The following is a 21846-nucleotide window of genomic DNA, read 5'->3' on the forward strand; positions in this document are numbered from 1 at the left end:
GTCTTGACGGGCAGGCGGCGTCCACGGTTGGATGGGTGGGCGTGCGTATGACCAACACCAGACCGGCTTCAGCGAAGGAGCGGCGAAGCGAAAAGGTGCTGGATGGTTAAAGGCATACCGAGTTCGCCCGAGAAAGCAGAGACAGCCACTGTGGTGGACAGAGAGATTCAGGGGGACAGCCCTGCTTGGCGTCATTCCCTACAACGGAAGAGCAGTTCTCCTCGTCGTTGGTATCGCAACGTCGACGACGACCGATGTTGCGCTGAACGCTAACCTGGTCTTAGCTGGCGGATGGCTGTATTGGCGGCTTGGTATTGGCCAGCTCACCTTCGTTGTCGCTCTTATCGCCCGACAATCTTGGTATGCTTGCCCGACTCTCCTGCCCTTGTGGCGGCACGACAGACCCCGCTTCACCCTGCTCTCCTCCGTCGTCCAGAGTTTCCGCTGCTGGCCCAAGGGATACGGTTCTTGTCATCACCCGTTGCGGTAGACCACGCGGCACTCGGAGGTACGCTACGGCCGTCCTCTGTCTTCGCGGTGTCGGAAAGGCCACCAGATAGAGTATACGGGTCGTAAAGTGCGTTGTCCGCCTTGGCCCCGGGCTCTTTGGGGTGTCATTGCAGGCGGTATACCCTCGCGTACAGATTGGGGTGTCTGGGAACCCGAGACCCTGTCGACAAGAAATCCGCGCACAGGCGAGTTCAAGGCGAGATCCTGAAACTGTTTGGCCCCCCCTTCCGTGTGCAGAGCCGTTGGTGAGGTGGACGAGGGTGACAGAATATTGTCGGCCACGAGATTGCTGCCGCTGCCTTCAAGGTTGGCACAGATTCTTGATCCGGGCTGGCTCGACCAGTGACCAAAGGCTTTTTCGCGTCGTTATCGCCACTGGCACTGGGAGTGGCGTTGGCATCCTGATCTGCCCAAGCGCGTGGGCGTAATGGACCGTCCCAGAGGCAGGAAAGTTAAGCACATACCCGTATTGGCAACACCGTTAGGTTGAGCTGCGTTACGTGGAGCAGGGCAAAAGCTCCTCAAGCGGCGGGTAGTGTTGGATTGGCTGTGGTCAAAATCGTCAGAAGCTTTGCAATCAGACTCGCCATCACCAATCAGGACAGCATTGTCCAGTGAATCCCCGAGCCCGGCAGAGCCAGGATCGTGTGCATTCTGTAGCGGCGCGGCATGTGGGATGGATCTGCGTAAGGGGGCTCCAGGGACGTTAGAGAGGAGCAACTCTCTTTATGCGGTGACTGGTTACATGGATATGATTAATTAGGTACCCTTCTCGATTACATGTCTCTTAACTACTATGCATACAAAGATAGTCGGGTCAGATCGTCGGTACTGGTAAAGCACGACTCTGATATAACAAGCTATTAGTTATTGCCCCATAATTCCCAGAGTCCAGATAATCCAGGATTCATCATTGCCTCCGGGTATTCTTCCCATCCACAGCGTGTCAAATGATTGCACACAACATATTTTCAAATGGCGCCTCCGATACAGAAAAATACGGGCTATTATAAGTATAGGGGAGTGTTTTGATGAGATGTGAAGTTAGTTTGGGCCCCGTGGGATACGCCAACGTACATGTACCCAGCGCTAGCAGATGCAACCTCTGGATTTTCTAGATTTGTGTGCCGGAACAGAGAGCCAAATGCAAGAAATGCTAACGTATATTATAAGCGAATGACCCATATAAGCGAGTGACCCACTTTCTACGCGACGCGATACCTTTGCACCCAACATCAATTTCCTCAACCATCTGAGATGCCACCTACTTTAAGAGAAGACCGGATAGTCTTGGCCCTCGAAGCTCTTCAGAACGACAAGAATCTGACCGAACGAGCCGCAGCTAAGATATATGGCGTCGACCGTAGAACCCTAGGTCGTCGTCGCGCCGGCAAGCCTGCACGACGCGATATGCCAGTCAACTCGCGTAAGCTCACAGATGTCGAAGAGCGTACGATAGTTCAGTATATACTTGAACTGGATGCGCGCGCATTTCCCCCTAGACTGCGTGGTGTGGAAGATATGGCCAACCACCTGCTCCGCGAACGCGATGCGCCCCCTGTCGGCAAGCTCTGGGCCCACAACTTCGTCAAACGCCAGCCACAGCTCCGTACACGTCGTACACGTAGATACGATTACTAGAGGGCCAAGTGCGAAGATCCAAAGGTTATTGGCGATTGGTTTACGCTTGTGCGGAATGTGAAGGCCAAGTACGGTATCCTAGACGACGATGTCTATAACTTCGACGAGACTGGGTTTATGATGGGTATGATCTTCCCAGGTATGGTAGTTACGACCTCAGATGGCCGTGGCAAGGCAAAGCTAGCCCAGCCTGGTAATCGCGAATGGGCGACTGTGATCCAGGGGGTTAACGCCCTTGGCTGGGCCATCCCTCCATTCATCATCCTGGCCGCGCAATACCACCTCGCCAACTGGTACCGCGAGTGCAATCTACCACTCGACTGGCGCATTGCGACTACCGACAATGGCTGGACTACCAATGCAGTTGGCCTTGAGTGGATCAAGCACTTCGACTACCATACGGCGCCCCGGACAAAGGGTATATACCGGTTGTTGATTCTCGACGGCCACGAAAGCCACCACTCCACCGAGTTCGAGCTCTACTGCCGGGACAACAAGATCATCACACTCTGCATGCCTGCACACTCCTCCCACAAGTGCCAGCCACTTGATGTTGGCTGCTTCGGGCCACTGAAACAGGCATACGGTCGCCTGATCGAGGAGCTGATGCGCGCACACTTCAACCATATCACCAAGCTCGAGTTCCTTTGTGCCTTTCGCGAAGCCTTCTTTGCTTCCATGACAGAGAGGAATATCCAGGGCGGCTTTGCAGGAGCTGGCATCGTACCATTCGATCCAGAGAGGGTGCTTTCTAAGCTGGATGTCAAGCTTCATACACCAACACCCCCAAACTCCCGGCCTGGTACTGCACAACCTTGGGTCTCTAAGACCCCGTATAATGCCCAGGAAACCCACTCGCAGTCAGACTTCATCAAGACCCGGATTGCCAGCCATCAAAATAGCTCCCCAGCTTCGGTGTTAGTTGCAGTTGACCAGCTTGCCAAAGGTGCAACGGCTGTAATGCACCAAGTGGCTCTTCTTCAATCAGAGGTCTCTTCGCTCCGTAAGGCCAACGAAGCACTAAGCAAGCGCCGGAAAGCCAAAAGAACACGTATACAGCTTGGAGGGGCACTTACTGTACAAGATGCACAGGATCTACTGGACCAGAGGGATGTGGGTAAGGGGGCACTGCAGGAAACACAGCCGGATAGTAGTGGTACAGGGGGGGCTCGTACGAAGGTTCGGCGCTGTGGTACATGTGGCAAGCCTGGCCATAATGCGCGCACTTGCCAGGAGGCTGTAGAAGTCGCTGATACAGCTATTTCCGATGTAATTGTAGTTAGTTCCTAGGGCTGTTGTATTGTAATTGTAGATAGTTGTTGCAAGGTAGTGGAGACTGGGTCACTCGCTTATATGGGTCATTCGCTTATAATATACGTTATGTTTCCAAACGGAGATTGCAAGGGATGAATGTAAGATTGGGTCATGAATGGTTTTACACTCTACCCTTAGGACCTAAAAACTTAACAAGAACAAATGTGGTTGATGGACTCTGAGTTGGTCTGAGGTGCGCCTAGTTGCTCTATTGGAGTCACTTCTCTATCTATTGTCCGAGAAGGAAAAAGACAATCTCTAACTCCATATTATGTTCCCTAACACGCTATGAAAGATGGCCCATCGCTAGTTGCAGCAAGTCCCTCAAAGGAAAATGGCACCGACGCCAGCGCCAGTGACCCCCGCAACAAGCAGTCCAACGTCAAGACTCATGAGTGCGCTGGCACCGGACGTCGGACGGCGGTTGCAGTTGCTGCCTGTGCAGCCGGTGCTGGAGTGGCCGCCGCCGCCGCGGGCACCGCCAGCACCGCTGCTGTGGCCGCCAGCACCGCCAGCACCGCCCGCACCGCCCCCGCGCCTCTTCTCTAGGTCTTGATCCTGACCATCGTCGGGGATAGTGGTGTTCTGCTCGTGATGGCCTTCGTGACGCGCAACAACGTCGGCAATGTCCGGGCTGGCAGTCGGCAGTTTGGCCGCGGTTGCGACGGCAAGGAGGGAGAGGAGGATGGTGGTGTGCTTCATTTTGATCGGTTTTTTTTTGGTAAGTTAAGGCTTTATGATAGGTATGAGGCTCTTTTATGAGATGAATCGATATGCTCTGGTGTTTCTGGTTGCTGGTGTGCTATGCTCAGTACTGGGTAGAGAATGGTTTGGATTTGTGAGTGAGTTTATTGAACAGAGGCGGAAAGGCACGGCCGATTTATACTTTTCGTTTTATGACCATCCCGAGATTCATCATAAGTTCAAAGCCTCCATCGAGTTGCGTGTCCGAACATAAAGCGAGCATTAGGATGGGTGGGGGCATACGTTGAAACAACCGGCCAAGGGGCAGGCAACAGCGACACTCCCATCGGTGATTGGGGTGCAATCTGCGTTCTCTAAGTGGTTTGATAGTACCCTCTAGAATCCCGGGCAGCCCTGGGGGCTGGCCGTCTTAGGTGGTGCCTAGTGCCGGCCCGGGCCAGGCCGGGGAACACCGTAACACCAGGCCGGTTTGGAGATCCTGATCGCCTACCTAGGTAATAATTGGCGCTACAGGTCCCCTTACCATTGCGAAAATTGTTTTTGAATACCTGGCGCGTCACAATACTGCGTATTCAATATCGCAGGCTTGTGCAACCCTCGCCTCCGGTCGGTTGTTGAGCTCGCTGAAATGCCGGCCGGAGAGGACTCGGATCCGGTATATGGGGCCGGATGTTTCGGTGAGACCCGTTCCTCGGCCCTGCACCCAAACAACAGTGGTCTTCACCACAGGCACATACGGTGCCAAATACCAAGCGTCACATTTGTTTCCTATCTTTACAAACATAATTTGATACATCAGCATGTTCTCGATTATTTATACAATTGTAATCTTGATTTTCAATTGATGCCTGGGATGGCGACCAAGCCCTACTTTTTGATCTACACTGACTTAAAAGAACCGACGTGTTCACACAAAGTCGTCAAGACACTCAATATCCCAGTAACTTGAAGCAACACTACCAGCCCATCTAGGTAAACTGCGAGAAGAACTCCCACGAGTTCGCCGGCGCAAACGGGTATGACTGGCCCTGGTTGACCTGCGAGGGGTTGTGGTCGCCGTTGTGGATGACCCAGGTAACGGGGAAGCCCTCCTTGCATCCCTTGTACTGCGTCTTGACCGAGTTGCCACCGTTGGGCTGGGGCTCCGACGAGAGGGGCGTGCAGCCGTTGTTCTTGACGAAGCGGTCCCGCAGCTGGCGGCCCATGGCCACGTTGAGGACCGAGTCGGAGGTGCCGTGCTGCGCGTAGTAGGCGACGGGCGAGGTGCCGCCCTGGCAGCCGCTGAGCTCGGCGCCCGAGAGCACGGCGACGGCGCGGATCATGTCGGGCCGCGAGCACGCCAGGTTGTAGGACATGCCGCCGCCCCAGCTGAAGCCGGTGGCGAAGCGCAGCTTGGTGTCGACGCAGAGGTCGGCCTCGATCGTCTTGACCATCTGGTCGAAGAAGGTGGTGTCCTCGCCGCCGTTGTTGGCCCAGCCCGAGTTGAGCCCGTTGGGGACCACGAAGATGGCGCTGTTGTTGGCCAGGGGCGGAAGGCCGTAGTAGGGCACCACGCCGCCGGCGTTGGGGTTCTCGCCTTGCACGATCTTGGTGGCACTGCCGCCACGTTGGTGCCACAGGAAGACCAGGCGGTAAGGGTGGTTCTGGTCGTAGTTGTCGGGGAGCTTCATGATGTACTCGCGCTGCTTGCCGTTGACCTGCATGGTGTACTGCTGGCTCTTGATGGTGGGGGACTTGCCACAGCCGGCTGATGATTCGGCAATGACAGCGCCAGCCCAAGTCAGGGCGAGCATGGCCGCAGCCGCCAAGTTGCGTGTTCCGAGCATTGTTGGTCTCAGGGGGGATCAAGTGAACGAGATGAATGTATGTTGGGCTCTGGGTTTGTCGTGATGCTGGGAGATTCTTAGAGGTTTTGTACTCCGACAAACGGTACAAAGTTAGTAAACAATCCGGAATGTTCTCCGACGGTTGAAATGCCGAAAGTGACGTTGATCCCCATAAGCCTGATCCCCTATAACCCCTTGCATTGATCCACACGGCTGCACGGGGCAGTGGACTTGGTAGAAAACAACAGCAGATGCGCGCGAATCGGGTAAAACCCACACAATGGGAACTGGAACAACGCCGATCGGTAATTAATTCGATACTCCGGGGTACGTTTCCCAAAACCATGGCTGAGGCGCACGAATCGGGTCGAATTTATAACGAGTGCCAAGTTGTTCGATCTCGGAAATGTTAACCCTGTGTTATTGTTCGGATGTTCTAGTTTTGATGCTATTGGTGCTAGGAATAGTTTAACAAGTTGTTGAGACCCCATTCAAGCTCAAGGTCATATCAGGTCGTCGATCTGCCGACTACGCGAGTATGAGGCTGAGAACACTAAGCCCATAGGTCAGGCAAACGGACCCTATCTCTCCGGACTTTTGTGTGCGCACCGACCAGTTAGTCCTTTTAACTTGCGTACTTCCGGACTATCAGATATGCCTTGATAACCAAGTTTGTGTTCTCAACTGCCGTGGTGTCATCTGCCGTTCACACCGGCTGAGGTCCACCACTCTCGGACTTCAATGGGGAATACGTAGGTAAGTTAATGGGGAGTTTGGTAAGCTAGTTGAAATTGTCGCCACTCACCGTCTACAAGACTCAAATACATTCAGCCTAGTTTCATTCAGTCACATTCCATGCTCCGGAATAGGTTCGGCTTGCTCCTGACAATAGCTACCCCTCAACTTCTGCACTTTATTGATAGGTACCTAGGTAATTTCCCCGCCAGAGGATATATATCTTCCCGAGCAAAAACAATACCCGAAGAGGGTAAGTTACTCGTCAAACAAAAACATCCCCTTTTCAAGGGCGTAGTATACTCGTTCCGGCCATTGATGCCTTCCAGAAAGGCCCCGATTTTGCGGTTGAAAACCACATCAACTCCTCAGAGCTTTGAGGCCCTGACAGAAACCGTCAGCGTGTTACTAGACAAAGACGTGGTATGAAGGAGGTTGAACGGCCGCAACAAACTAGATTGTCAGGCCTAACACCGTAAGATGCTCACGTCTCCGATACCAGGATCCCTGTGTTAGTGACATAGGTAGGTGCTGTGTCTGCCCAGGCACCCCCCGAGCTAGCAGGTGGCGCAAGCGGTGAGGCAGAGCACTTCTCGGCGTGCCGCAGCCGAGTGACGACTACAGGCTCTTGCGCACCGGGCCCTTCCCTTTCTTTCCATGGGTGGTACCCATGGACATGCCTCTCTTCCTTTTGCTCACGACGGTGGTCCACCCCGCCATGCTATCCTGCTCGTCCTCAACGGCTTCCTCGTACTCCTGCCTATTCTCTTTATCTTGTTCCAAAGCTCCCACTGTCGACTGATCACCTTGGCGCTCCGTCTCCGCGATCTTCTATATACGCGTAGATGGGAGCGCCGCGACGATCTCGTCCAGGGTGCTAAGAGAATCGGGGCTGAGGGCCCAGGGGCCGCTGCTCTCCTCCCGCAAGGTCTTGATTGGCACCGTAAACAAGCTCAAGCTGATGTAGGATTCCCGCGGCCATACCCGCCCATCGGCCAGAGTGAGCTGCATTCCGTTGTCGGGGTGCGGTGGAGCAGGGGCCAGCGGGATCTGGCGGCTGCGGAAGTCGGCCTGGTGTTGGAACTTGCCGACGAGGGATTCGCCCACTTTGAAGGATGTGATCTAGAGTGAAATGTTAACTGCTGTTACCATGCCAAGGACTCGGGGTTTGTTACATACCAGGAAAACATTTACCAGGGTTTCGTTTGATTTATTGTAGATCAAGACCGGGTGGTCGAAGATCTGCAGCGGGAGGTGCTGAACAAGCCGCTTCTTGTTTATAAATCGCATTCCGGGCAACCATACAATTGCGCCGCGGGCGACGTCGTCGGGGACTGGGCGGCGCTGTGGTCTGCCGGGATTGCCGGGGTTGGGAGCATCCTCGGCTTGGGCGAGAATGCCAGTTTGCGACTCCATCGCGATCAAGAGGAACTAAAGGTCTGTTAGTATTACCATGAGAGCCTCCACAGAACCTACAATACTTAAAAGGCGACGGTACATTTGTAGGTATGGACAGTGGTGATGGGTGTTGGTCGAGACTTTAGTTCGATGGGAAGATGGCTGCGGCTTGGGTTATATATGCGAGGAAGTAGCTGAGATGTGGGGAAGGATTGAAGACGCGTATAGTTTATCGGGATCGAAAAAATGAACCCTATTCTTCATGATGTAAACAGGGCTGAGCGAAGGCGTGACGTCAAGAACAGGTGGCATGTCTATAGGCTGGAGTCGTCGGTTGTGGTATTGATAGGATATGTCATCGGCCATAGACTACACCAACTGTAGCGGAGCCCTTGGTTGGATAGCCCGCTTGGTCCTAAACGTTGTTCCTGGGTTGTCCTTGGCGACGGGACAATGCTAAAAATATCAACGGGTTTGAACAGAGTATGGATGTAGAAAAGGGTGTAAATCGCTGGGTTGGCAAATCGATTATTACGTCTTGGTGGGGAGGTGAATACCTACCTATCCGGGTAGGTAGGTAGGTAAATAAATAAATAAACAAACTCATGACTCCAGGTTCTATGCGAGGGTACCAATGATAGATGGGATGAAATGGTCCAGACCGATTCGGCAGCAAAAATTAACACTGTCCAGATATTATATCAACTTCCCATACAAAGGAGTCCTTGTAAATGCGACCTGAAGCCACTGAGCATGACTTTGCTTCACTTCCGTTGGCTTCCATTTGGTTGCAATTTTACTGATAGCGGTTCTGGGTGTTCGAGTCAGGTGATAGACCAACTTTCGCATTGTCAGGTATGACTCTACATAGTTACCTAGGAGGTCTGTAATCTTGTTCATCAACCACGGCCGGTTATGACGGAGGGACGGCCGATAACGAGAGGCAGGCAACTAGGTGCTTGAGGTAGGTGCGCATCATTTGCGAGAAGCGCGACTTTCCTTTTCTCCCTTTACTCCACCAAGGTGTAACAAACGATTCGGGCTTAAGGAAGGGCGCAGCCACAAGTGCTCTCCAGTGAAAACCCAAGGTATATACCGCTTACCCATTGAGCTCATATTGGTACAGACTGGAGCTAGAGTTGACAAGGCAGCCAACATTGGAAGTTCACCGCTCCTGCTCCAAGAAACCGTCACAGACTCCGCCCTCCTTCGCATTCCTGGCTGTTTTGGGGTTGTACTGCCCTTGGACTTGAGTCCGGGCATTATATACTATAACCCCGGCCGACTTAGGTCCCTTTCCCCGCTAGCGCATGGCGCAGGGCGGACGTTCGGTTGGGGACAGAAACGGCGGAGCAATCACCAGGCAGCTCTTTGGCCGTGGGCCACGCGGCCAACTGCTCACCAAAGAAACCCTCTGGCACTCGACTAGACCACGCGATACCGTGAGAAACGCCGAAGAGATGTGATATGTCGGAATCAAGTGAGGGCTACGAGGCAGCACGGCGTGCTCTACACCAAAGAACCAATGTTTGTTATTCGTACCGGTTCAACGACAACTTCTCGCGTGGACATGCAGGAGGATGCTAGCGATTCTGGTGGGCCTTATGCATGTCAGAAGCCGCGCGGTTGGCATGATGCAGACAGAAATGCGGAAACCATCCCATCCTGTTGGCGTCTGGGACAGGCCCTTTGTCCACCAGCCCCGGGCTCACTGTTAGGCTCACTGACGGCCCCCTGGCAAACGCGACGGCTGATGAGCGATGTCGGACATGGGTAAGACGGAGGTTCAGGGAGGCGTGCCTGGAGAAAGAATCCTGGGAATTGGCGACATGGGACTGTGAGTTGTGGGTTGTGGCTTTAGCTCACTTAATAGTCTTCCGAAAAGGTGTCAAAAAGCGGCTCGGAGTTCACGGCGGCGGCCTCTGAGGGTCGATTGGCCAGCTTCATCCCAACCCGATTTTAACAATTTTCCCCTGCGCCCCAAAGCTTCGCCACCCCACACCACAAAAGAGGCCCCCACCACATGGTCCTGGGCCAATGACACTGGCGCCGGCGTGCCGATGGCGCCTGACTTGAGCTCGCGGTCGGACAACGCGCGTGCCGATGCGAAATTGCGCGGCGCCATCCGAAAAATGATGAGTGAAAGGGGAACAATAACGTGGCGTGTGAGACCTCCCACCCAGAAAAATATATATCTTGGCTTAGTTCCTGTGTTTTGAGTTTTGCAATACGATATACCTCATTCAAGTTATTTTTGGCCTCGGGCTGCAGATGCCGACCTCGACCAAATCCAATCTCTGTCCCTCACCTCATGCATTCAGCCCCCCATTTTTCACAACCTCTCCCGTTTCAACCTCCTGCTCAGGGGTTCTTAACCACCACCGTTGAGGTGACCTCCATCAACTACCAATCTTATCACGAAGCCCCACAACATTCACAACTACCGAGTACACCAAATTACCAAAAAAGACCCACCATCAAAATGACGGTCTCCTCCGACAGCCACCCCCCGTTCGCCCACGAACTCCTCATCGCCCAGCTGGCTGTGCAGCGCGCAGCCCTGGTGACGAAACGGGTGCTCGCGACCATCAACGCCGCGAAATCCCCACCCATCCCGCAACCCCCCAGCGACAGCGACATCGACATCGACATCGACACCCCCTCCCTCGACTTCGACACCTGCGCATCCCCCATCATCTACACCACCCCCGTCTCCGAAACCCCCCCCGCCACCTTCCACTTCACCCCGCCCCCCCTCCCCAAAGAAAACTCCATCGGCCAATACCTCCACCCCTCCTCCTCCCCCGGCTCCCCCACCCGGCACCCCCACCCCTCTAACGACAACAACAACAACCGCACCCGCCCAGACCACCCCCCGCGGCGCCTCTCCCTCGCCAAACCCGACACCTCCCCCGTGACCATCGCCGACCTGGCCGCGCAAGCGCTCCTCGTCTCGGCCGTGCACACCGCCTTCCCGCACGACCTGGTCCTCGGCGAAGAGGACGCGTCCGCGCTGCGCGCCGACCCCGACCTCGCCGCGCAGGTGTGGGAGCTGGTGGCCACGACGCGGCTGGAGGATGACGCGTGCGAGGCGTTGCTGGGAAGGCCCAGTGGGGTGGAGGAGATGATGGCGCTGATTGAGTTGGGGGCGGGGGGCGAGGCGGCGAGGGGTGGTGGTGGTGCTGGGGGGAGGAGGGTGTGGTGTATGGATCCGATTGATGGGACCAGTGCGTATATGCAGGGCGGGCAGTATGCGATTTCGTTGGCGTTGTTGGAAGGGGGGAGGGAGGTGGTGGGGGTGTTGGGGTGTCCGAATTGGAGGTTTGAGGGGGAGGTGCCGGTGGGGGGGTGGAGGGTGCAGGAGCATGGGTTGGATGAGGAGGGGATGGGGTTGTTGCTTTCTGCGGTGAGGGGGCAGGGGGCGAGCGTGAGGCCGATGGGGAGGGGGGCGTTGTGCGAGGGGACACGGGTTGAAAGGGGCCGCGGGAAGGCGGTTGATATGAGGGATTTGCATTTTGTGGACTCGGAGAAGAGCCCTGCGACGTTGACGGAGAAGGTCAGGGAGATGGCGGAGATCTTCGGCGCGACGGACCCTGGGACCAATCTCTACTCGTCGCATATGCGGTATGCGGCGATGGCGCTGGGTGGGAGGGAGTGCGTGCAACTACGGTGGCCGAAGCCTGGGAAAGGGGCGTGGTCGTGCTGGGACCATGCCGGTTCGCAGCTCATTTACACAGAGTCCGGTGCGGGCAAGGTGACGGACTTGTCCGGGAACCCAATCGACTTCACGACGGGGAACAAGCTGTCCAACAGCTGGGGCTTGATCACGGCGGATGAGAGCATCCATGGCGAGATCCTGGCGTTGACCAACCATATGCGGGCAATGGAGGCTTAAGAGTTATGAGAAATGACTAGACATGCTACTGCTAGATGCAGGCATATATACCCTAGATAGAGCGAAGAACTTTTTAAAAGAATCAAAGTTAAACCGTGACTTCGTTTCTATACCGCCTTGATGACACCACATTGCTAGCATTGGTCCCGCTATCGTGTACTCTATTCCTCTCGCTTATACTATCAAGGGCATTGGGATAGGAATAGGTATAGGGTACAAACCTAAGACCAAAGCCGTCGGCCCGGGGCAGACACGGGTCGTACGCCATGTTTGGTTAACCCGATCTGATTAGTCTCTAGTTGTTTTTACTTCTCGTTCTTAACTGATAACATTGGGGCTATCTACAACATCTACATTGACGCTCGGCTTCTGTTCAATCTATTACACCATCACCCAGAACAACCTGATACCAACTTCAATCTCCTCCAAACACACAAGACAACTCACTCCCGCATACCTCGGCACCTACCTACCTAAGTACTCACTCCCAAACATCCACCCACCCCCTCCCCCCCGCAACCCCCTTCACCCTCCCCCCAATCCCCAACGGACTCCCCTCCCACAGCACAAAATGCCCCCCCTCCCTCACCCCGGGCTCCTCCACCCCCACCATCTCCCACAACCCCCTGCCCACCATCCCCAACGCCTCCCTCTCACCCACCCTCCCCTCCCCATTCCGCCACACCGTCCCCGCCAACAGACCCAAATCCCTTACCACCCAGTCCTCCTCCAGCCCGATCCCCACCTTAACCCCGGCCTCCACCAACCGATCCACCCCCGTGCCCCGCGTCAGCGGCGCCCCCGTCAGCGCGCGCCGCTGGTCCCAGGAGGTGGCGTAGGAGAAGAGCGGGGCGAGGATCACGCCGGTGATGTTGGCGGCGGCGAGGGAGGGGGCCAGGAGGTGCGCTTCGGCGGCGCCGTGGAGGATTAGGCGGAGGGGGGTTTGGGTGGTGGTTTCGATGAGGGTCTTGAGTTTGAGGAGCGCGGCGATGGTATCGGCGGAGTGGACGGTTATGATCAGGGGCAGGGTGCCGTTGGTGACGAGGCGGAGGTAGGATGCTTCGGAGTAGGGGTCGGTGGTGTCGTCGTCCTGGCTTTGGGGTTTGGCGGCGGTGAGGAGTTTGGTGCGGAGGGCGGCGATGGCGGCGGAGATGGAAGGGGTGTCGGGGTGGGCGGATTTGGTGGAGGGGGTGAGGGTGTAGTGGACCGCGGCGTCGGCGGCGAAGATGGTGTTGTTGGAGAGGGGGGAGAGAGCGCCGGTGAGGAAGCCCACGCTGGTGCCGTGGTGGGTGTCGAGGCCGCGGAGTCGGGGGGCCGTGATGGCCTTGGTGACGCCGTAGGTGTAGGAGATGTTGGTCTTTTGCGTGTCGAGGGCCAGGCCGTCTTCGGCGCGGGTGAAGGACGTGCCGCTGGGGCCGTTGTCCGTGTCCTTCTCGGCGTCGATGGCGTTGAGGCCAATCTTGGAGCCGAATGCTGTGAGAGACTCGGTGAGGTAGCCGTTGTTGAGCTTGATGATCGGCGTGTTGGAGCGGGAAGCAGCTTGCAGCTCAGCCTCGCACGCCCCGATGCAGGTGACCTTGCCCTTGGACACAACGACGGCGTTATTCTCGGACAAATGCTCCACATCCTCGTTCAGTAGGACATTGGAGACACCGGTGAAGATCACCTGGTCCATGGCCACCGGACCCTCCGGGATCTTGGACAGGCTCTCATCAGGCACCATCACCTCAGCCACGGGCTTCTTCAGCACCACCGGGTCGTCATACTGCGCTATCCCGTCTATCCACACCTGAACAGGGGCCGCACCGACGCTGAGCGGGTCGCTATCCCAGACCACGACGTCCGCATCAAACCCGGGCTTGATCTTGCCCAACCTGTTTCCGAAACCGAGGCGCTCGGCCGGAGCAGTGGTCACAGCAGCTAGCGCAGCATGATAGGACAGGCCGTACTTGTAACCCTTGGCAGCCTCAAAGACCACGTGTTGGGCGTTGAGGACCGGGTTATCACTGACATAGATGGGCGTCAGGCCGTTGTCATACAGGATCTTGCCGGCGTATTCGGACGCGACGTTCGCTTCCGCCTTGTACCACATGTTGTCGGCAAACAGGGCTGACGCGGGTGGCTCACCACCGTATGCCCGCTTGAGGATCTTTGTGGAGGTTAGTAATGCTACATGATACAGCATGCCGAGGCGTGGAGCAGCGGGCATACCTCGGGGACCAAGAAGGTCTGGTGGGCGTGATGGAAAGCCTGGACCTTGAACTTGAACTCGTTGGTGTGGTCCACGAAGGCTTCGAGATCCGGGATGGTGTAACAGTGGGTGTTCAACCGGACCTGATGCCGCAGCAGGGCCCCCAGTGACTCCCAGCGGAGCTCTTGAGGTAGGTAGGAATTCATGTGGTGGACGCCAGCAGCGGCAGCATTGCACCAGTCATCCTGCTCCTGTACCACCTTGGTCGCCTTTTCAAAGGCCTGTCGGAACTCCCAGCTCTCGCCGAGCCGGCTAGTTGGGCCCTGCTTGCCTGCATTACCGTACACGCGCTTGGGGTTCTCACCACAAGCCATCTTCATGTACCGCCAGTTGCGGTCCGGATCCGCCAGCATGTCCACGGCGCTGGTCTCGTTACGTCCATCGGTCTTGCCCACGGCGTGCTTGATCACAAAGGCCTCGCCGCCCATGTTATTGGCGGACCCGGGCAGGACCAGGCTAGTCGTCACGCCACCCGATTTGATGACTTGAATCTGGTGATCAAATGGCTGGATGCCGTCGATGGAGCGGACATAGGGTGTGATGTCGGATGCCATCTCGTTGGTGTCATCGTTTCCCCACAAGCTGGGGAGTGAATCCACACCGGCATGGCTATGCATGTCAATGATACCCGCCGTCAGGGGGCGGCCGTTGGCGTCGAAGATCACCGTGTCGGAGGCGACAGAGGACAGCGCGATGGAGGATTGGACCTTCTTGATGAGTCCATACTCCAAGTACACGTCGGCCTTGATCCAAGCAAAGCCGGCTCCTTTCCGTGCAGCATCGGGCGGGGTGTTGGCGGCTGGTTCGCCCACCCAGACAGTAGCATTCTTGATCAAAGTCGGAGCATGTCCATCCAAGTATCGCGCGTTCCGCTCGCGTCCGGCGCCAATTGGATCCTGCGGCTTCTTGCGCAGGCTTTCACACGTGGCGAGGTTTTCCTGCAACCGTTTGACGGACAGGCCGTGTACCGTCACGTCTTGGTTTGGCGACACCACAGAGGCAGCAGGCCGGGAGCCTGAAGGGTTGGAGAAGACCTGCTTCCACTGCGCGACGGCAATGAAACACAAACAGCCGACCGCCAAGAATCGGATTGCCCGGGATCGGCGTGGTTTCTGTCGTTGCCATCGAGGAGTCTCGGTGCCGGCCCGGTGCGAGGGCAGGCCACCCTTTTCATCCATCTTTTCGTGATACTCTTGTTGAGTGGTGATGTTTGTTTGGAGAGGGATTTCGATGGCTGGGGATGACCGAGTCAAGCAAGAGGACGCGGCGGTGACTGACCATTGACCACAGTGCCACAGCGCTTGTCGGAGCCAGTACCCGCCAATGACGCTAAATCCAGTGGGGCTTGCGTCTTCAAACTGCTGTATTCGGTTAACAGGGGAGGGATCTTTAACCCGGAAATGGAAGGTGTCCGTGTATATCAACAAGGGACGATCCAGTCTCTCGTCTCGATGTTTTATGGGCCAGGGAGTCGTGAAAGCTTGATTCTGTATCTGTAAAAGGTACATACCCGACGAGACACGTTTATCGCACAGAAGAGAAGCTCATGCTGTTACTCCGACTCCTTTGACGTATCTCAAATGCCCTTCCCCAGCAGTTCAATCACCACCTTTAGGATATGGGTGAGAGTGTTACGGTACACATTATGGTGTTCATGTAGCCGATCCAGAAAAGTAGTGAGAGCAAAACAAACTTCCGTCTTTTTTGTGTTCACTCGTTTATGTCAACTTCATGCCATCAATATTGGGGTTAGCCATTTTGGACATACACTTTTGCCTCGGCCGTGACGACCAACCTACCTACCCATCAACAGCTGGAGGTTTTTGATCCGTTGCTCGTAACCTCGTTACAATCCCATATCCACAATGTCCCCAATGCATAGCAAGTGGAATCTGGCCCGATTCGATGCAGCATCGCTCGCCCCAACAACCCCGACCCCAGCGCCCACGCCGGGACCACCGTATGATTCGTCTCCTCTTGTTATTCTTGCCGCGGTATTGGGCAGCTTGGCCTTTGGCATCGGCGTCCTGTGGTTGGCGAGATGCGCCTACGCCGATCCGCTGCTTCGGCAGGCAAGAAGAGCCGACCCGGTTGCATGGTACCCTCTCCGTCTTTCTCCAACACCCCCCGGTTCAGCGAAGCGGTAAGCCGGACAGCTAACCAAACCCTTAGATCCCGCATAACAGCGTCATACTGATTTGCCAGCACGACTGCAGGGCGTTTGCGATTTGGATTCCCAACGTCAAACGCATTAGTCTTCTTCGTCCCGCCAACTATGTCGGCACATGGACACGTCATCTTAGACCGACATACCCCCCACGCGTCTTGCTCCCGGATGGGAATTGGTACGGACGGCCGAGAAGATTAGTGCTCGAAACATGCCATCCAAGGAGATGAAGGAGAGGTTAGGATGAAAACTCAAAAGTTTTGGAAAAAAGGTTTGGAAGAACCTCCAAGTCCACTTGGAGTGGGGTGGTTGTTGTTGACATGGACCGGATTGTTTATCCCGGCTGATTACAAATGTCCAGTGATGATGGACTGGACTGGACCCATTTGTTCCACCCAAGCGTGATGATACCAAAAAAACCTTGAGCAGCGTCTCTGTCCCACGCAGCTGAAAAGTGGCAAGCCACATCTACCATGGTGAAGCTGCATGCATCACGCTACGGCCTGATGGGTGTGATGGGTTTCTGAAGATCGGAGCGGGAGAAGACGGTCAGCAGGAGCCTCGCCGATCACCCCCGCTCCCTCGGTCCTCGAAATGCACTTTGCAGACGCCAAGCTCCGCCATTGGTCACAACAGGATCAAAACCTTGACATTGGCGAGCGGAGTGAGCCTATCGTGATCATGCAGGTGCTCGCCGTGGATTGGTCAAGAAACAGCCAGACAACGCACGACTTGGCAACGCTTAAATTTTCCTTGGTGATGTTCTCAACGTGTAAAGAAGCAGGCTTGTGCCCGCACTCTTGACTTGGTGACCGCTTGGCTCACGGGTGCCTGAAACCCCCAAACCACCAACCCGCCCCCCCCTCCCTCCCGATGCCGTTGTACATTGTCGAGGATCAATACATTGATCCTGCGCCGCCTACGGACTCATGGGCTGCCTTTCTAGCGGCAAGGTTCTCCAAGAGGGCGGAGCTGTACGAAAGCTTCTCCGATCATGAGCGGGAGATCGTCAAGAAAGAACTGCGCCGCATTCGGCATTTGAGGGATTTTTTTGAGGGGCACCGACTCTCTGCGACCGACGCTTCCTCGTTACTCCGTTCATTAGAGAGGGCGCATGATACTTGGAGAAACCGCGCGAACCGAGTCTGCAAGGAGGAGCTTCACCGCATCGAGGTCGGCATTGCAAGAGCGAGCGGGTATCGCAGGCAGGAACTCAATCGCCAACGCTTGGTTTTGAAGCGGGTCGAACAATGGCCGGTCCTCGACTACTCGGACCTGCAAAAAGCTGTGGCTCCGGAAAATTACATTCCCGGCCTGGATGCCCTCGACGACGGGTTGGACGATAACCCGGCAGAACCCAACTACGGGTACAATGGGTGGGTGGCTGCCTTCAAGAAGGGGCAAGGCGGTGTGACATTGGATCACCCCCTTTGCCACGGGAAGTTCCCGCATCAGAAGATCTCCATGCAAAAGCTGCTGTATAATGAGGACCAGACCCCTCTGAAGCGTTCAGCGGACAAGTCACAGCTACGTTACTTCCATCTTCAGGCAAATAACATGAAATGGGTAGAGGTAAGCATCCGGAAATCGACGAGGGGCCACACATGTTTCATTGCTGATCTAGATACGAGGACGCTGTCGCGAGATATTACGGGGAAGACTGCTCACAGCTCGACGCACCGCAAGGGCTATCCCAACGCGGACTGTACCAGCCGGGTGCCAAGAAGATGCAGTCCAATACCGAAAAACTCCTGAAGCGTGAGCTCTGGCACGGGCAGGAGAGAGGAGGGGGTAGTAGTCACCTGCCAGCCCACTCCCGCCAAATCCGGCCCCGTTGCGCCTTCATACCCTCAGCACCGTGGAAGCCCGGCGATGTTGCGGCCCGGGAGAATGCGGTTGGCGCCCCGATTGGTGGCTCGACAGTGGGAGAATCGGACAATACGTACTACCGGTCGTCAGAGTCCCAAGACATCGTGTTGTTTGTGAGTGGACCATCCCTACCGTTCGGGCCGCCCCTTTTTGTCCACAAACTAATCCCTTTGGAGATGCCGTATTTGCACTGGGAAATCGAGAAACGTTTGGTCCGAATGACGAGCGTGATCCGGAAAACCCGGCACATGAACGAGCGGCAAGGTGACTTCGAACGGCTGAACAAGCGAAAAGGGACATGGGGGAGTGTCATTGACCAAGCAAGAGCCCTGGCTAGCCGCATGGACAGCACAGTCTCAGACGCCGAAGGCTGGCATGACGACTCCCCTCCGTGGAGGCCCAAGTCGGCACTGGGGAGCTACTTGTGGCTAGCTGCCAAGCTCTATCTGCTCATCGATGAAGCCGCAGACTGGCGGTTGGTCAATGATCACTTGGGCACCTCGTCGCCGCTGCATCCCAGGCGAACCCTCGAGCAGTACTACAACTGGACCTCGGAAGACACCGCGCACAGGGACCGGCAGCAAGTTGTTTATCGTGGAACGCGAACTCGAAGTGACCCGGAGGCGATTCCGAGAGTGATTATGGTCGATCAAATTTGGCTGTGGGTCTTGGACGAAAGTAAGTCACGCCACGCTTGCGAAGAGGATCAAAGGCTTACCAGAATCCAGATACCATTCTTACCGCCTTTCCCAGGCGCTGGGGCCGTAATAAACCAGACCCGTCCGCTATCCACAGGGCGATCCGCGACCGGCTCGCGAGCACAGATGGCAGCCACATCACATCCATTTACGATTTAACCCTCATTATCATTGACGAATGTTCCAAGGTGTTCTTTGACAGAACCAAACCGGACCTTCGACCCGAGGTAGTGGATATATTTGGCTCTGCTATTTCGAACATTGTAAGTGGCCCACTGGTACTCACCCATCATTGAGACAAACCATTGACCTGTTGGGAATAGTCGGAGAAGAAAACAGAGGCGTACGAGCGCTTTGGTCGCGACGTCAAGAGGATGAACAACCAAGACCCCCTGCAAACAGACGAGGAGCTGCTGCGCAAGACGCTCAACATCAAATTTGAGTGGTCTGCCTTGATGGAGGCGCAGAACGTCATTGACCAGCTCCAAATCATGCAGGAGATCTACTCGCAGCAGATTACGGTAATGATTGACTTTGAAAAGGCTCTGCGGGGCCTGAGTTCCGATTCTCAGGTCAAGCCTGTCAGCGCTCTCGAGAGAGCGACGCAGTTAATTTCGGACATGAAGCTACGTCGGGACGAGCTTGCGGACCTGGAGAAACGCCAGGCAAATACTAGAAGTCAGGTAGGTTCACAGCCTGAACTGATGGGCAGACTTTGACCTGCAACTAATACCTGCATCCAGCTTCGCGAACTGCTCGATATGAAACAGCAGCAGGCCGGTATCATCGAAGCGAAAGCGGCGATCCGCAGGGCGGACGAAACTGTCATCCAGGGCCGGTCAATTGTGGTGTTCACTGTTGTCACCATCTTCTTCGTGAGCCACCTCCACCATTCCGGCATGTGTAACCCCATTAACCAGAATCTAGTTACCCCTTTCTTTCTTCGCCACTGTGTTTGGTATGAACGCCCAGGAACTAGACAGCGGGACAATGAGCATGGGGATACAGTTCATGTGGATGTGTAAGTCAACACGTATCCGTTCACTCAATGTATTATTGCACAGTTGGGCCTAACGTTCATTCAACTCTAGTTGTTCTTTCTAGCATCGTCACGACCATATCTCTTGGTCTTGCCTTCAGCCACTCCGCTAGGGCATTGGTGTTTGGCACATGCCGACAAATCTTCGGCTACCTCGCGCACCCTGTACAAAGGAACAAGCTAGACCGCAGTAACCTTGCTGCCGCCTCGCCCCGTGCGATTCGCGATTTCATGATTGCAAAGCAGAAGGAATGGGACTGGGAGACCACAAACCACGGGAACGTTAGTATCACGGACGGGGCTCTGCCTCTGCATAAAAATGGAGAAAAGGGCCGCGCTCCAACGGGGCTCAAGCGGTTATGGAGGCGGGAGTCTGATTGAGGCTCAAGGAATCTAATATCGAGATGTCAACGCCGGCCGAATCTCATTTGCATAAACGGAGGATATTATGGATACAAGACTGGTTTCTTAGAGAGGTAATGAGGAACATGATATGATGGCTGTTACTGCGTCCGAGACGGCGTCCGCCCAGATCGGGTATCAAGTATTCGTACATACAATAGATTCTTTCCCACCTATCCGGCGCCCCCTGCTTGTGCTCTCAACTTTCCTTCCTTCCTCCACACCCCGTCCCACGGTGCCGTTCATTTTATCGCATTCACTATTTCCTCGCTCCCAATAATGACGTTCTTTCATAGAGGTTCTAGTTGAGCCCTTCCGAACACATCCGACCGCTGCCACCCCGCCGGCGTCTTTTCAACCAACGGCTCCCTCTCCAAATACGCCTCCCCCGCACGAACCTCGCCATCCAACAACCTCTGACCACTCACCTGCTCATTATACCAAAGCAAATGCATCTTCCTCGGATTCGCCGCTCTCCACACCCCCCCTTCCTCCACCAATCCCTCCCCAATACTTCCCAACCCCCATTCCACCGCCACCCGCCCCGGCAACCTCGCCCCACCACTAACCGTCGTCACCCACCCCGCCTGTCCCTCAACCACGCCAACAAGCGCCGCCGTATCGGAGGAGATGACCTTCTCCCCCCCGCCCGTCCTCATAAGCCAGGCGGCTGGCGGTCCCCGGGTCACAAAGGCGACGGGAAAAGCGTGCGAGGTTTGCCGGGTGATGTCCGCCCGGATGAGCGTGATGTAGCGGCTCGCGTCGGAGTCGTCTGGTGGTGTTGAGGTTACTGCGTAGAGGCTGGCGGAGGGGTTTACGTGGTTGGGTTTGGTGGTGGTGGTGGCTAGTGCGTGGAGGCCGGCAGTGACTGAATCCCAGGAGTCTTGGGGGGCGGGGGTTGGGGTTGGCGAGGTGGAGTCTGGGGTGTTGGGGCAGATGGGTGCGGTTTTCCAGGCTCGTTTGCAGTTGACAAGGAGGGTTTGCATGTTGGGTAGGGTGATGGGATGGTAGGAGGATGTGGTGTTGTTCTGGGGCAGGGCAGCCCCAGTGCCGAACAGGGACGAGCACATGGTCCGCAGGCTCAGACGGACGTGCCGCATTCGGGGGAGGACGGCGCGGAGTGTCTCACAGAGATGGATAGGTATTGGCCCGAGGCTAGTTGTTGCATGTCCATCTAGGCCGGCTGTGTCGATCTCAAGGCTCACGCAGGTTTGTGGGAGAGATTCGATGATGGAAGCGATGGCCGTCTGCGAGATTTCGAAATGATGCCCAGCGTTACCCGGGGGGACATACAAGGAGAAGATGTGTAGCTTATCCAAAAGCGCAATGGCGCCCGCGAGGCGTTTGAGTGTCTCTTCGACTTGCAGGTTGCTGGCTTCCACATCTTGCGGTTCGT

At 55.8% G+C, this 21846-nt stretch overlaps 7 protein-coding genes across 7 annotated transcripts; 2 read left to right on the forward strand and 5 right to left on the reverse strand.

The window, feature by feature from the left end:
- Positions 1-3719: 3719 nt before the first annotated feature.
- Positions 3720-4491, reverse strand: F5144DRAFT_582548 (uncharacterized protein). The gene has a single exon (XM_066789504.1). It carries the CDS (start codon positions 4165-4167, stop codon positions 3790-3792), a length of 378 nt encoding a protein of 125 aa, XP_066639899.1. The 5' UTR covers positions 4168-4491; the 3' UTR covers positions 3720-3789.
- A 563-nt stretch (positions 4492-5054) lies between these two features.
- Positions 5055-6098, reverse strand: F5144DRAFT_518021 (Alpha/Beta hydrolase protein). Its single transcript, XM_066786654.1, has one exon. It carries the CDS (start codon positions 5994-5996, stop codon positions 5139-5141), a length of 858 nt encoding a protein of 285 aa, XP_066639900.1. The 5' UTR covers positions 5997-6098; the 3' UTR covers positions 5055-5138.
- A 1464-nt stretch (positions 6099-7562) lies between these two features.
- On the reverse strand, positions 7563-8147 carry F5144DRAFT_495645 (uncharacterized protein; the record flags this gene model as incomplete). Its single annotated transcript, XM_066786112.1, has 2 exons — positions 7563-7853; positions 7911-8147. The coding sequence occupies 2 exons, from the start codon at positions 8145-8147 to the stop codon at positions 7563-7565; spliced, it is 528 nt and encodes a 175-aa protein (XP_066639901.1).
- A 2009-nt stretch (positions 8148-10156) lies between these two features.
- Positions 10157-12123, forward strand: F5144DRAFT_582551 (uncharacterized protein). Its single transcript, XM_066789505.1, has one exon. It carries the CDS (start codon positions 10441-10443, stop codon positions 12022-12024), a length of 1584 nt encoding a protein of 527 aa, XP_066639902.1. The 5' UTR covers positions 10157-10440; the 3' UTR covers positions 12025-12123.
- A 382-nt stretch (positions 12124-12505) lies between these two features.
- Positions 12506-15555, reverse strand: F5144DRAFT_623205 (uncharacterized protein; the record flags this gene model as incomplete). Its single annotated transcript, XM_066792134.1, has 2 exons — positions 14236-15555; positions 12506-14173 (listed from the first exon to the last, which is right to left on the reverse strand). Exons 1-2 carry the CDS (start codon positions 15451-15453, stop codon positions 12506-12508), a joined length of 2886 nt encoding a protein of 961 aa, XP_066639903.1. The 5' UTR covers positions 15454-15555.
- A 1459-nt stretch (positions 15556-17014) lies between these two features.
- On the forward strand, positions 17015-20624 carry F5144DRAFT_518028 (uncharacterized protein). Its single transcript, XM_066786655.1, has 8 exons — positions 17015-18014; positions 18074-18424; positions 18488-18989; positions 19040-19272; positions 19333-19692; positions 19753-19884; positions 19937-20030; positions 20101-20624. Exons 1-8 carry the CDS (start codon positions 17316-17318, stop codon positions 20427-20429), a joined length of 2700 nt encoding a protein of 899 aa, XP_066639904.1. The 5' UTR covers positions 17015-17315; the 3' UTR covers positions 20430-20624.
- Positions 20625-20779: 155 nt separating this feature from the next.
- Positions 20780-21712, reverse strand: F5144DRAFT_471254 (uncharacterized protein; the record flags this gene model as incomplete). Its single annotated transcript, XM_066785012.1, has 1 exon — positions 20780-21712. A coding segment is annotated over one exon (933 nt), but the record flags the coding sequence as incomplete, so codon positions are not given.
- Between the last annotated feature and the right edge of the window lie 134 nt (positions 21713-21846).

This window comes from Chaetomium tenue (assembly GCF_020726465.1).
Source record: "Chaetomium tenue strain MPI-SDFR-AT-0079 chromosome Unknown F5144scaffold_6, whole genome shotgun sequence".
In the NCBI taxonomy this organism is placed as follows: domain Eukaryota; kingdom Fungi; phylum Ascomycota; class Sordariomycetes; order Sordariales; family Chaetomiaceae; genus Chaetomium; species Chaetomium tenue.